The following is a 14,866-nucleotide window of genomic DNA, read 5'->3' as shown; positions in this document are numbered from 1 at the left end:
ATTTGAAAATCACTTGCAGATTTTATGCATAATACTTTTATATTGAAATATTTGATTTTTTTTATTTTAGATGTGCAGTTCTTTGTTTTATACAAAGCCATTTCTGAAGAGGAGACCATTCAACAGCTCTCTGAAGCATTCCAATGGCTTTAAATGAAACATTTTCTTTTAATAACACCAATTCAACGATTCCACCAGAGACAGATTTGATTGATACTACCTTCCAGTTCAATGGAACAGAAACTGATCTTCCAAATATAACAGTCAAAGAAACTCCTTTTTACCTTAATTTCCGGGATGAACCATGGGTAATACCACTTGTCTCACTCTCTTTGCTCAACATAGCAGCCATCTTCATTTTCGAGATCTATGTCTTATACAAATCTTGTGGCGGAAGAAGACATTTATTTCTCGGGCAAGTCCTATTATTAGGCCTGTTCTTATGTTCTCTACTAGGACTTACATATGTGCCACAACCACACTGGATATTCTGTGGAATCACTAGAGCTGGAATTGGTATAGCCTATTCAATCGTATTTGGGACCTTACTGGTGAAATGTGTCTTCCTTCTCAAGTTACATGATGGAGTTTATTTCAATGCATCATTCCAAGCATTATTTCTATTTTTTGTCGTATTGGTGGAAGTAGGTACTATTTTGGAAATTTAAAATATAAGCTTTATTGTAGTTTATATAAATAATAATTTTATGATTTACAGTGTGATTAACTGCTTCGGGAAAATTATTCCTTTCATTAAAAGCTTCATTCTTTGCATATTATTTATTTATTAGTGATTTTGACAATTTATGGTTTAATTTATTAAATTTTTAATTCCCTGCATGGCACAGATAAGCAGTTCTATGATACGAAATAATCAACTTTCAATGCAATATCATGGTAATAACAATATAAATAATATTGCAATAGCCATCTAAATTACCCAATAATATTATAATAGCCATGTTAAGTCATTAAGACTATTTAACTGTAAGATTACGTCATTTTTTCTCTTCTTGGCGCCTTGCATGGCGCAGATGTTCATTACAGCAACCCTGTAAACGCTTACTCAGTTTTATTTTTTATTGCTGTTGTTATTAGTAGTAAGTCATCGCTTGAAAGATGACACGCATTTGATTAAAGTTGTCGAATAAAATATTTAGTACAGTCCACTTCTAGTTAATTTGAAATTGTTGTATAACAACGCACGCATCGCATGAACACTTTATGGTCCGTCGAGCCGGAGGTAAAAGATATCGTTGCTAAAATTAACTTTTTAGAACATTTGGAATACTTTCGTTTGGTTGTATGACGGATAACTTCATATAGAGTGTTTGGAATGGTTTCGTTTTCGTGTGGATTACGCAATTAAGATTGGATACTCTGTCATCGTTCATTTCCGGTGTTGCTGTCGAGAAATCTGCAATCACGGTAAGTGATAAATTATTTATTTGTTCATGATGAGTGAATTGAAAGCAATTAAAGCTAACAAAAAGAGTTTAAAATGCAGTATCAGAAAGTTTGAAAATAAGGTAAATTCTACAGTGGATGAAGCAGATATTTCCTTATTGGAGTTATACGAATCAAAAATATTAGAATTTAAAAAGGAATTAAGTAACATTTTCGATTCTTTATTTGCACATTGTGAAGAAAAGGACACTGACGAATTCATTAAGGAAAAGGAAAATGTAGTAGATAATCTCGACGAAATTCATTTGAAAATTAAAAGAAAAATTTCTGAGATCAGTTCTCAAAGGAATAGCTGTTCAAATGAAAACGGTTCGAGTAAAGACATAATTGTTTCGGATATAAAATTGCCTAAATTGTCTCTTCCAATATTTAGTGGGAAAATCGAAGAATGGATTGAATTTGAGGATTTATTTTCCGCAGCTGTGCATAAAAATAGCAAATTAACTAATGCGCAAAAATTGCAATATTTAAAGAGTTCGTGTAAGGCAGACGCTTTAAATATTATTCAGTCCATTCCAATTTCAGATTTGAATTATGACATAGCATGGAATCTGTTGGTTGATCGCTATTGCAACAAAAAAGATTTGATCAATTCTATCATAAAGAAATTAATTTCTATACCTCAAACGAGTGATTCTACTTCGTCGCTTTTAAAATTTATCGATAAGGTGCATGAATGTTTACGATCCTTGGAAGCATTGGAGCAAAAGGTGGAAGAATTTTCAGACACGTTAATTGTTTATTTATTAGTTGAAAAGTTGGATAGAAATACTCGGTGTTGGTGGGAAAGGTCACTTAAAAAAGACGAGATAGGAACGGTTAAACAACTGACATGTTTTTTGAAGGAACACGCTCGCACCCTATCACATTACAAACCTCCGCATGGGGAATCGAAACGTTCATTTAATACCAAAGCTCTTACATCACTTTCGAAAAATTCAAAAAATTGTCCTTATTGTAAAGCTGATCATTTATTGTTGAAATGTGCGCAATTCTTAAATCTAACAGTCAAGAAACGATTTGAATTTGTAAAAACAAAAAAACTATATTTCAATTGTTTATCTTCGGTCCACACAATCAAGGACTGTAAAAGTTCTAATACATGCAGAAAATGTCAAAAATTTCACAATTCGCTCTTACATTTTGATCGAAATGAAGAAAATTTCGATAAAGCAAATGGCACATCGAATCAAATCACAAACAAGACTAATAAATTAAGCAGTAATCTTTCTCCAAATGTTGATACATTTACTCCAATGGCAAACAGCCAAAAGGTTAGTGACACTAATGAAACCAACCAAGCAAAGTCCATTAACGGTACTGCGCTGAATATTTCCAGTTCTTTTAATAAACAAGTTCTACTTTCAACTGCAATTATTTTCGTTAAGGGTAATGATGGAAAATTTATCTCGCTGAGAGCCTTGCTGGATTCCGGTTCTCAAAATAATTTCATTACTAAACAAGGTGCTGAGTTATTGAATTTGAAGAAAAGAAAAATAAACGCTTCTATTTCATGTATCAATGGTACAGTTATGGGTGTTAAGGAAAAAGCTATAGCAACCATCGCTAACGCTACTAGAGATTTTATTCGTACCTTACAATTTTTTGTTGTTCCAAAAATAACTCGCGTAACGCCTGCTAGATATATAAACATTCCTGATGTTAAGCAGTTGCAACTCATTGGTTTAGCTGATCCAGAGTTTTATAAACCTGGTCAAATACATGTTTTATTATCTAACGAAATATTTTTTGATTTACTGGGAACAAATAGAATAAATATGCAAGACCTGATTCTCCATCAGTCAGTTTTTGGATACATTGTTAGCGGGTCAGTACGCATGCCGCAGCAAGGCAGTGTTGATAATTTTTGTGGGTTTGTGGAAAATGGGGATAATTTATCTGACAACATGAGAAGGTTTTGGAAGATTGAAGGTATTAATGAAGCAAAAAAAGTGAAAAGTCAGGAAGAGGAATTTTGTGAACAGCACTTTCTTCGTACACACGCGAGGCAAGATGATGGCAGATACGTAGTGGAAATGCCAATTAAGGAGGAAGGACTTAGCCTTTTAGGGGAATCGAGAGAAAACGCTAGCAAAAGACTAAATTATCTACTCAAACGCTTCACTCGCAATCCCGCAATGAAACACTTATACGAAGATTTCATTAAGGAATATAATGAATTAGGCCATTCCGAAGAAATTGATGAAGGGGATAGCTCTAGTTTCTCATATTATCTTCCTCACCATGGGGTTTTCAGGCCCGAGAAACCTAGCACTAAACTTAGGGTAGTGTTCGATGCCACTGCTCCTACGACTACTGGAATTTCGTTAAACGATATTCTGCTGAATGGAGGGTTAGTTCAAGACGAACTATTTGATATTATTTGCAGATTTCGAACGCATAAAATTGCCTTCACAGCAGACATTGTAAAAATGTATCGTCAGATTTTGATTAAAGAACATCAAAGAGATTTATTACGCATCTTATGGAAGAGTAGTGAAGAAGAACCAGTTAAGATCTATAGACTGAAGACTATAACTTACGGTACTTCCAACGCACCATATCTAGCAACACGCACACTTAATCAATTAGCAGAAGACGAGAAAAATAATTTTTCGTTAGCAGCGCCAATAGTACAAAGGGATTTTTATGTCGATGACATACTCACAGGAGCCCATACTCTAATAGAGGCTAAAGAATTACAGTCGCAATTGATTAACCTATTATCACGTGGAGGAATGCATCTGCACAGATGATGTGATAATCATCCTGATCTTTTGCAGTTTTCGGATGGACAAGAGGAATATTCTTTCAGTAATTTCGATGACGATCAGAGCATCAAAACTTTAGGATTATTATGGAATCCAAAGATAGATTGTTTTTCGTACAAATCAACCATCAAGAAACCAACTACTTACACAAAGAGAACAGTGTTGTCTGATATTGCTCGCATTTATGATCCATTAGGACTGCTTGGTCCAGGGATAACAAAAGCAAAAATCTTCATCCAAAGACTTTGGTTATTGAAGCTTGATGGAACGATCCGCTACCCGAAAGGATAATTAAGGATTGGCAACTTTTTATTGATTCAATGCAATCTATCAACAATTTGAAAGTCAGTAGATATGTTTTACAGGATAGTTTTTCTGATATACAAATTCATGGATTTTCAGATGCATCAGAACACGCATACGGAGTAGCCATCTATTTACGATGTAGAAGTGACAATAATTTATCTTCACATTTTCTTTGCAGCAAGTCCAGAGTAGCTCCACTAAAACCGCTGACAGTACCTCGACTGGAACTCTGCGCAGCTGTACTGCTAGCACAGCTTGTTGCAAAGGTGGTGCCTTTATTGAAATTGGACATCAGCAAAATATGTCTGTGGTGTGACTCAACCATAGTGTTAGCGTGGCTTCAGAATCCTCCGCATGTACTAAAAACTTTTGTTGCTAATCGAGTGTTGCAGATCCAAGACCTAACACAGACATGCCAGTGGAATTATGTGCGTTCAGAGGAGAACCCAGCAGACCTTATTTCCCGAGGACTGAGTTTTGACAAGCTGCATGATGCTGATCTGTGGTGGAAAGGTCCTCCATTCTTGAGTGAGGGTGTCATACCTAACAAGAACATTGACTTTGAACAATTAGAAAAAACAGAGACATTTTCTAATGAACTGAGAAAAAGAACTGACATTGCTTGTTTATGCACTTTGCCTTCAAATTTTATTGATAATATCCTAGATATCACTAACAATTATTTAAAATTATTACGTATTGTTAGTTATATTTTCAGGTTCATTTGGAACTCTAGGTGTTCAAAACAGAAAGGAGCACAGAGAAGAACAGGAGGAGTAAGTTCAAAGGAGTTAAATGAGGCAGAATCCTTTTTAGTAAGAGAGGTTCAAAAATGTAGTTTTTATTCAGATTACAACTCCCTCGCACAAGGTAAACCCGTTAATAATAAAAGTAATTTACTTTCTTTGAACCCTTTTTTGGATGCAAATAATGTAATGAGAGTAGGAGGCCGATTACAAGGGGCCAATGTAATGTTTTCACAAAAACATCAAATAATTTTGCCTGTTAAATGCAAACTAACTAAGCTGATTGCTGAGCATTATCATCGGAAATATTTACACGTAGGTTCGCAAGCATTATTGTGTTTTATGAGACAGAAATTTTGGCCATTACAAGATAGGAATTTAACTAGAAAGATTACCCATGAATGTATAATTTGTAGTAAAAATAAACCAGTCACTATCGAACAAATTATGGGGTCATTACCTGCAGAGCGCGTAAATCCAAGCTCACCCTTTAATCATGTCGGCACCGATTTTTGCGGTCCATTTTTTATTAGGTACAAGGGACAGAGGAAAGGAAATCTTCATAAGGTATATTTAGCTCTTTTCATTTGCCTTATAACAAAGGCAGTGCATCTCGAACTAGTGAGTGATCTCACCACTGACGCATTTATTGCCACCTTAAAGAGATTTATTGCTAGGCGCGGAAAATGCTCAATCATTTTCTCAGACAACGCAAAAAACTTCGTTGGCGCAAATGCCGAATTGCAAAGAATTAACAATTTAATTAGAAATCCTGACAAAAAATTAGCAGATTATTTAGATGAAGAAGGAATAGTATGGAAGTTTATTCCCCCACGGACACCTAATTTTGGTGGACTATGGGAATCTGGAATAAAATCCGTGAAATATCACTTAAAGCGGATTGTAGATAATGCAAGGTTGACTTTCGAGGAGTTATTAACTGTAGTAACTCAGATAGAGTCTGTTTTAAATTCTCGCCCTATTACTCCCTTATCTTCCGATGTAAATGATTTAGAGGCATTAACACCCGGTCATTTTCTCATTGGAAGACCCTTGAATGCTATAGTAGAACCCGAATTAATTGATATACCTGAAAACAGACTCTCAAGATGGAAACGAACTACCTTATTTGTCCAGTTGATATGGAATCGTTGGCATAGGGACTATTTAAACACACTACAACAGCGTTCAAAATGGAAGGTAGAACAAACGAATATTAAAATAGGTATGCTAGTACTAGTTAAGGAGGAGGAGCTTCCTGTCTGTAGATGGGTGTTAGAGCGCATTACAAGAATTTTTCCTGGAGTTGACGGTAAGGTTAGAGTAGTAGAAATACAGACAGCAAAGGGCATCATTAAGCGTGGAATTACAAAAATTGCAATTTTACCCCAAGAAGAAGCTTCCTAAGTTAGTTAAGTGTTAGCTTATTATTATTAAAACTTGTATTGTACATTGTATTGTGTATAAAATTTTTATTGAAAATTGAATATTATTATATTGAATTAAGAGATGTTATTCGTATTGCTTTATTGTATAAGGTAGTAATTGTACAATTTTGTAGGTTATTATGAGTATTATCGCACGAAATTATTGAAGTAACCCTTCAATGCCGGGGGGTATGTTAAGTCATTAAGACTATTTAACTGTAAGATTACGTCATTTTTTCTCTTCTTGGCGCCTTGCATGGCGCAGATGTTCATTACAGCAACCCTGTAAACGCTTACTCAGTTTTATTTTTTATTGCTGTTGTTATTAGTAGTAAGTCATCGCTTGAAAGATGACACGCATTTGATTAAAGTTGTCGAATAAAATATTTAGTACAGTCCACTTCTAGTTAATTTGAAATTGTTGTATAACAACGCACGCATCGCATGAACAAGCCATATAAAGTATTTATTGAATAACTTCAAAGATTTAGTCTTAAAAAACTCAGTTTATTCAGCGCACGTTTTTGTTCTTCTCTAGGAGTTCACTAAAACAAGAATTTACTGATAATTAGGATGTAGGGTTTCACATTAATTTTCTAATAGTTATTTTTTATCTTGGAACAAGCCTTCCCTATATATTCTAATTTAGCGTTTCCCTAACAGGATGGATTTTCAGGATTACGATTTATGCAAAAGAGGTAGAAACGAGCTCTTAAGCTGAAGTCTGGGTCACTTCAGTAGGAGAGCATGTTGTACATCTTGGCCACCGTTCTTGCTATTAGCCTTACTATTACTACGGCCGTAACTTCTGCGCGTCTTCTAATATACGCCAGGGATCTTTAAATAAGCGCCAACTCCATTAAATGATTCTCTGCAGCTTCGACTGATTAATTTTATTTATCAATAGTTTCCCCCCCGGGGGTCGACGTAGAGAACTCTGCGAAGCTACTGGCTAGGATCTGTACCTAGGCAGTCTCGGCCACGGGGGTATAAAATTTATGAACTTGGTGGTTCTGAAGGCTCTGGGAAAGGTCACTTATTGGCTGGCCCCGGAGTCTGGCACGTCCTAGCGCGGCGTGGTACTAGTAACCCGGGGGTCTCCCCCGGGGTCGCTGGGTAATGTCCCGCTGCGACGGGCTCGCCCAAGCGACTGGTAGGAGCATTAGACGACCGGTGCTGCCTGGGGCCCGTCCCCAGGTGGTGCGCTGCTCTCCTGGAGGGTAATAGTGGAGGTTGAACCTCCACGACGTGCCCAAAGGGAGAGTGGAACTGCAGTGAGATTAAGTTTACTCGGAGCAGGGCAGCCGAAAATCCATAGTTATCAATAGTTTAGATTTGCATTTTCTGTTTTAAATTAAAGCTCAAGTGGGGGCTTATTGTATGCCCGAGAGCGGCCATCTGTTAATTCATTTTGAGTTGGAATAAAGAGTAATGTAATTCTTCTTTGGACATGTTGTTTGCATTAAAAGAACTCAGAAGAATTAAAAGAAGTAGAAAGAATTAATAGTCGCTACGCAGTTCTTTAGTATTCTAGCTTTCAAGCACCTTTAATTTATGTGGTATATTACGAGGAATTTAATTTATTGCCAGCTTCTTTATTTTAAACTCTACCCACCTTACCTTTAAAATATCAGTCTTTCTTTTTTCATTAAATTAAATAAAATAGTTCATTTATTAATAAAGAAATAAAATTCATAATGCAGGTCTAGCTTTTACTAACATCCAAAAACGCTTTCTCAATTTTCTAATTCCTGTAGTCTGAACGATGTTTGGATTTTATATCTTCACTTTTAAGAAACACTTTCTTCCAATTAGTTGTGTGTTAACTATAATACCATTTCTGACCATGAAAGCCATTAAATTTACACCGACTTCGTTTAACTTTCTGAGTCACTGAGGACTTTCTGAGTCATTATTTACAGGTTTCCCATTCACCTCAAAAATTCTGAAAAGTCATAAAATGTCAGAGACAAGAACGATAAACTGATAAAATAAAATAAAATATAAACAATCTTCAGAAAATGTTACGGAAAAATCAAAAGTTTTTCTGAAAAAACAGAAAGGCTGAAAACAGTACATATCACCTCACAAGCAACAAAAAGTTTGTAATTTAAACAGGGCTCAATGAAATATTTTACCGTTTATGTTGCGGAAAGTTTTTATTCTCTTGTATTGGTATTTTTGATCAGCACACAGCTCGCTTCTCCACCTGCTTCCTTTAGACGTTTATAATTTCTATGGTTTGAAATACCTTAAACATCCCGAATCATATAACAGCTAACCACGGAATTTAGCTAATTGCTTCAGCGAATTATCGCTCTTAATAATTCAACAGACAATGTCATGTTCCAAATCATGCAGATATTTATTAGATACCATAGGCGACATGTCATGATTTTGCTAGTCCTATTAATTACAATAGTATGATAAGTGTCAAAACTACAAATATCCGTGTTGGATCTGCTTACTATTAACATTTTAAAAGCAATGTGCCAGGCAAAACTATTAAATCTTGGTATTTGCTTCACAGTTACTGCAGGAAATCTTGCTCAATCACAGCAAGGGCACAAGGTGTAATAGGCTCACAGTTACGATCTCTTGTCATTAGATTCATGTTAACATTTTGGGCAAGTATTTTGCTACAAAAACCACGATGAATAATTCAACGGAAATATGACTTTTATTAAAACTTTAATGAATACAAGAATTTATTCACCGTGGCATCTCTTCGTTTTAGGTATGTAACCCTCGTATGCTTTGCCATATTCCAATACCCAAAAATTTAGAAATAATTATCACAAATACTTATTTTTTTTCTCTTTATAAGAATTGTAATTGCTTTCAATTATGTAATTGTACATTAATTAGACATTTTTTCAGACCCGTGTATTTTCTAAGCTCCCCAGCATAATTCGAAATCATCAAAGAATAGATATTTATTACGTGCGATGTACTTTTATATATTTCTTTTTCAAAATTAAGAGTTTTTCCTAAGTTTTCATATTTCATTTTAAAGATCCTACTTGAATTATTTGAATAGTTTACGCGTTTATTTCATTTGTATATAGCTTTTCATTTGCTTCATAATAACATGCAATATAAATTAAGTTTTGATAATATTTCCAGTTTCTGAATTTTATTTTATACTAAACTAAAAAACATAGTTGCTCATACTTAATTTCATAACCACTTAATACTTAATAACCAACTCACACTTAATTTGGTAACCAATATTCGATAGTGAAAAATCAGAAAATGTGAAAGAAGTTAAAAATTTCGGTTTCTTTTATTTCCAGTGAAAACGTACCTTCAATGGAACTTGATTTCAGAGAAAACATCGCATTGTGAAAAGGAGGTTACTTAGCATTATCTTTAAAAAATACTACACTGGGGGGAAAAAATTAAGAAATTGAGCACTATTTCCCAAGTATCTCGAGTAATACTGAATAAAATGAATATAGCTTATTTTATGACTATGTACAATGTGTACAGAACAGCAAAGAAAATGCCATTTCTTAGCATGAGTTATGGCCAAGAAGCCAATGCTCTCCAAACTTGAGGTTTAAAGATGGCAGTGACAATGTGACTAATATGGTGTGTAGTCACCTCTGACATACAGACAGCATGCACAACGACTAGCCATCCTGTTAACAAGAGAGCTCAAGAGGGTCTTTGGAAGTTATTGCGAAAGGTGGTTCTAATTCTAAATGAAGTGAAATACTTCAACAATCTAGAAAAATAATCATTTTATTTACAAAGCAACTTTCGTTGCATCGAAGGTTCACTGCTAACTAACTTACGTCGCAAACTAAAAACTAACATTCCTTTTCAGAAGCGAAGCGCCCTCTAACGGCGATACATAAATCATTTGGGGGATTTTTCCACACTCCCCACCTGATAATTTCTGCAAAAATTATCACGATTTCAGCATACAAATAATAAAATATAAGAAAGCAACTTACATATCAAATACATTCAACTGATGTAAATATAAACTGCAAAAGAAAATTCTATAAAATAAACAAATATAGTTAACTGCATCAACTCAAATGTTACTCAATACGTAAATATTAATTCAAATTACAAACAGTAAATTATTAGTAATAACTAAACTAATTACCTAAAATTAATGTTAGTGAACATGAAATATAAGAAGTAAAATTAAAAGGTTACAAAATTAGTTCATTTTCAGTCTGATAGTTCAAGGGGGTATATCAATTGCACAGGTCTCTTAAGGTCCCCTTTTTTAGTTTTTACCACACATGATCGTACAAGACCATCACGTCCTTTGAAGACTTGAATTACTCGACCTAAATCCCAGAGGAACTTAGATTTAGTTGTTCCTTCAAGTAAAACTATATCACCAATTTTAAGATTTTTCTTGGCTTCTGGTGTACCGAAGAAGTGAGCATTTCTCAACTCAAGAAGATACTGATTTTTCCATTTTTTCCAGAACTGTTTTATAAGTGTTGTCTGATATTCTTTTCGTTTTATTAGACTCTTTCTTGTTGAAGAGTTATTCAGGATCTCAGCAAAGTTGTATGGATATTCATCCTTATGTCCGATCAATAGAAAATCAGCCGGTGCAAGCGGTTCAGGTTCATGTAAATCGTTGTAAACATAGGTCAAAGGACGTCTATTCACAATATTTTCGACCTCTGTCAACACAGTCATAAATTCTTCAAAATTCAATTGAGCTCTGCCTAATATCTTTTTCAACGGTTCCTTTATGGTTTTCATAAGGCGTTCATAAAAAGCTCCCCACCATGGAGCAAGCTCGACGATAAATTTCCAAGTCAAGCCTTCATTTGCTAGAAAATTTTGAAACTCTGTATTTTTAATTATGCTGTAAAAATACTGTAAATCTTTGGCAGCATATTTGAAAGTTTTCGCGTTATCTGAATAAAAGGTGCGACAGTTTCCTCTTCTCGAAATGAAACGTCTGAGAGCCAAAATGAATTTGTTTGCAGACATATTGGAAATGAGTTCTAGATGTAACGCTCGTGTAACAGCGCACGTAAACAATACGATGTATGATTTCTGAATGTCGTTTCCAGACCTGATGTAAACTGGACCTGTGAAATCCACGCCTGTAACATAGAAAGGTGGAGTTTCAACAATTCGATCTTTAGGTAACTGAGCTGTCATTTGTTTCGCTGGTTTTATTGCGTATTTTCGACAAATTAAACAGTTCCCTAAGACTTTTTTTACCAACTGACGGCCTTTAGGAATCCAAAATTTCTGTCTTAGTTTGGCTAAAGTTGCTGCAACTCCCGCATGCAGAACGTTATTATGTTCCCTTTTTACAATTAATTCAGTAAATTTGGAATCTTTAGGAAGAAGAACTGGATGCTTCTCGTCAACTGTATATTCGGTTTCTTCTAATCTTCCCTTAATTCGAAGAATTTTATTTTCATCAAGAAACGGTGCCAAGCTGAATATATCAGAGCTTGGAGAAATTGACTTGTTAGATTGAAGAGCCTTAATTTCAGTTGTGAAGAAATCCATCTGGGATTTACGAACACAAAAAATTTCAGTGTCCTGAATTTCAGAAGCACTTAGTGTTCCACTATTAGCAGGCAGTTTTCTTGCCTTAGCAACGAAACGTCTAACCCATGCCATAATTCTGAGATATTTCAGCACATTACTGAATTTTGTTATATCCAATAGTTGATCATCTCTTTTCACAACAACGTCATAAACAGATATCTTACTACGGAGTTCTAGTTGCTTATCGTTTCCCACGTCAAACTTCGGTTGAACTGGCCAGTCTATACGTATGTTTTGCAACCATTCTGGTCCAAACCACCAAAGTGAACAATTTCTTAAATTAGCAACAGTAGTTCCTCGTGATATGATGTCGGAGGGGTTATCTTTCCCACGGCAATAATGCCAATTATTGCTTTCAGTTAGTTTCTGAATTTCATAAACTCTGTTTTTGATGAAAGATTTAAATCTTTCGGGACATCCCTGAATCCAAAAATACGTTATTTGAGAATCAGTCCAGTGGAAGGGGATTACTTCGTATTTTAAAGATTTTGCTATTTTATCACTCAATCTAGCGGATAAAAGCGCACCCAAAAGCTCCAATCTAGGAAGTGTAAGGGATTTCAGAGGTGCAACTCTACTCTTGGAAGCAACAAAAACTGTTTGAAAAGTTCCATTGTTCAAAACTATTCTCAGATATACCACGCATCCATAAGATTTCAAACTAGCATCAGAAAAGCTATGGAGTTCTATTTGTTTCACATCTGCATCTAATATTCCTTCTAAATAGTAGCGGGGAATTCTGAGGTGGTTCAGTTCTTCAATTTCTTCGTACCAGGCTTTCCATTTATAACTAAGATCAGGTGGCAGTTCATCGTCCCAATCAATTTTGGCAGACCAGATTTCCTGAATCAGACACTTTATTCTTATAGTGAAAGGGCCATAAAATCCGACAGGATCAAAAATACGGCCTGCGGTTTGCAATAGAAAGCGTTTTGAGTTGATTGACGAGGAAATGAAATTTGTCAAGTGCTGAGTGTCAAAATAAAAATTATCATTATCCGTATCCCAGTTAATTCCTAACACTTTAATTGGGACAACTTCAGGAGATTCTTGCATCGAAAATTCTTTGCGATGCCAAATATCTTTGAGTTCTTTGGAATTAGTATGCCACTTATGTAGTGACATGCTAGCTTCATTAAAAATGTTCACAATTTCTAAACTTGTTTTCAGGGCTTGTTCTAAATTTTGTTGACCACCAATAATGTCATCAACATACAGGCAGTTCTTTAAGAGTTCTACTGTTTCAGGATATATTTCTGAATATTTTTTAAGGTGATGCTTAATAGTAGCAGCTAGAAGAAAGGGACTAGATTTTACTCCAAACAAAACTCTTGTAAATCTACAGGTTTTCAAACTTTCATTGTTATCATTAGGATCATCTTTCCAAAAGAATCGTGTAACGTCCCTGTCTTCTTCATTTAACTCTATCTGTAAGAATGCTTGTGTAATGTCCGCTGTAAAGGCTATCGAATTTTGTCTAAATTTTATCAATAAATCAAAAATATCAGGATATAGGTTCGGACCAGTATATAGACAGTCATTTAGAGAGAGTGTTTTTGGTTTATGGGCTGAAGCATCATAAACTATTCTTAGTTTGCTTGTTGCTCTATCATTTCTGATGACTGCTCTATGAGGTAAATAAAATAGGGTTTTATCATTTTGATTGTCTTCTTGAACTGGTTCAATAATATGTTTTAACTCGTAATCCTTTAAAACCTCTGTGTATTGAACAAACAAAGAGTTATCAATTTTAAATTTGTTACTCAATTTCTTAAATCTTTCAAGTGCTATATCCCTATTATCTTCCATTAAATGTTTTGAATTCGGTTTCCAAGGTAATTTTACTTGGTATCTGTAGTTCTTATACCTGATATCAGATTCGAAAGATTTCATAATTTCTAAATCAACAGTTTTGTCGTTTTGAGTATCACTTTCCAAACCCAAGTTTTCTAGCTTCCAAAACTGTTGTAACTGATCTGATATCAAGTTTTCATTTACAATTACTTTCATAGTTAATAATTCACTATGATCATTATTTACTTTACCCTGCAAACACCACCCAAATAAAGATTCTGTGGCTACTACATTTCTTGAAATTCTTTTAATTTTACCAGTAATTATAGAATAGTAGACATCTACCCCTATGAGAATATCAATTTTTTCACTTTTTCTACAACAATCTGCTAATTCTAAATTTTGTAAAATTTTATTTTTCTTAGCAAAGTTCAAATCTGGAGGAGAGATAACAGTATTGGATATATTTTCGGTTTCAAGAAGCTCAATATATATATTAAGATTAGGATCGTTTACATTTTCTAGTTTTGCTCTAACAACATTAAAGGTTTTTTCTAACGCACTTTTATCACCAAAGGAATAAACAGAAAGTGATTCTTTTCTAACAATCGGAAGTTCCATTTTAGTAGATACATCTTTGGTTATGAAAGATCTCATTGAGCCATTATCAAAAAGAATTCTGACATTTTCAGATTTATCATTATTTCGGATCAATGCAGAAGCCGTTTGTAATAATATTTTATTAGATCTATTTTCATCGGAATTATATGACGAAACAGCGGAAATAACGCTCGAATCCGACGTT

General features: G+C 34.6%; 1 protein-coding gene across 2 annotated transcripts in view; it reads left to right on the top strand.

The window, feature by feature from the left end:
* LOC118184327 (metabotropic glutamate receptor 3-like) overlaps window positions 1-14,866 on the top strand; it is a 150,714-nt gene that overhangs the window by 84,527 nt on the left and 51,321 nt on the right. For both annotated transcript variants that reach the window (XM_085816065.1, XM_035353989.2), the window contains one exon: window positions 71-644. In XM_085816065.1, the coding sequence (XP_085672191.1) occupies window positions 144-644 (501 nt within the window). In that variant the 5' untranslated portion in view covers window positions 71-143. The remainder of the gene's footprint in view (window positions 1-70; window positions 645-14,866) is intronic.

The sequence above is a fragment of the Stegodyphus dumicola genome, chromosome 4, assembly GCF_044657685.1.
Source record: "Stegodyphus dumicola isolate Sdum_Otavi_A_Nest chromosome 4, ASM4465768v1".
Taxonomy (NCBI): domain Eukaryota; kingdom Metazoa; phylum Arthropoda; class Arachnida; order Araneae; family Eresidae; genus Stegodyphus; species Stegodyphus dumicola.
The sequence above is the reverse complement of the archived record's forward strand: the minus strand, read 5'-3'. Positions and strand labels throughout refer to the sequence as shown.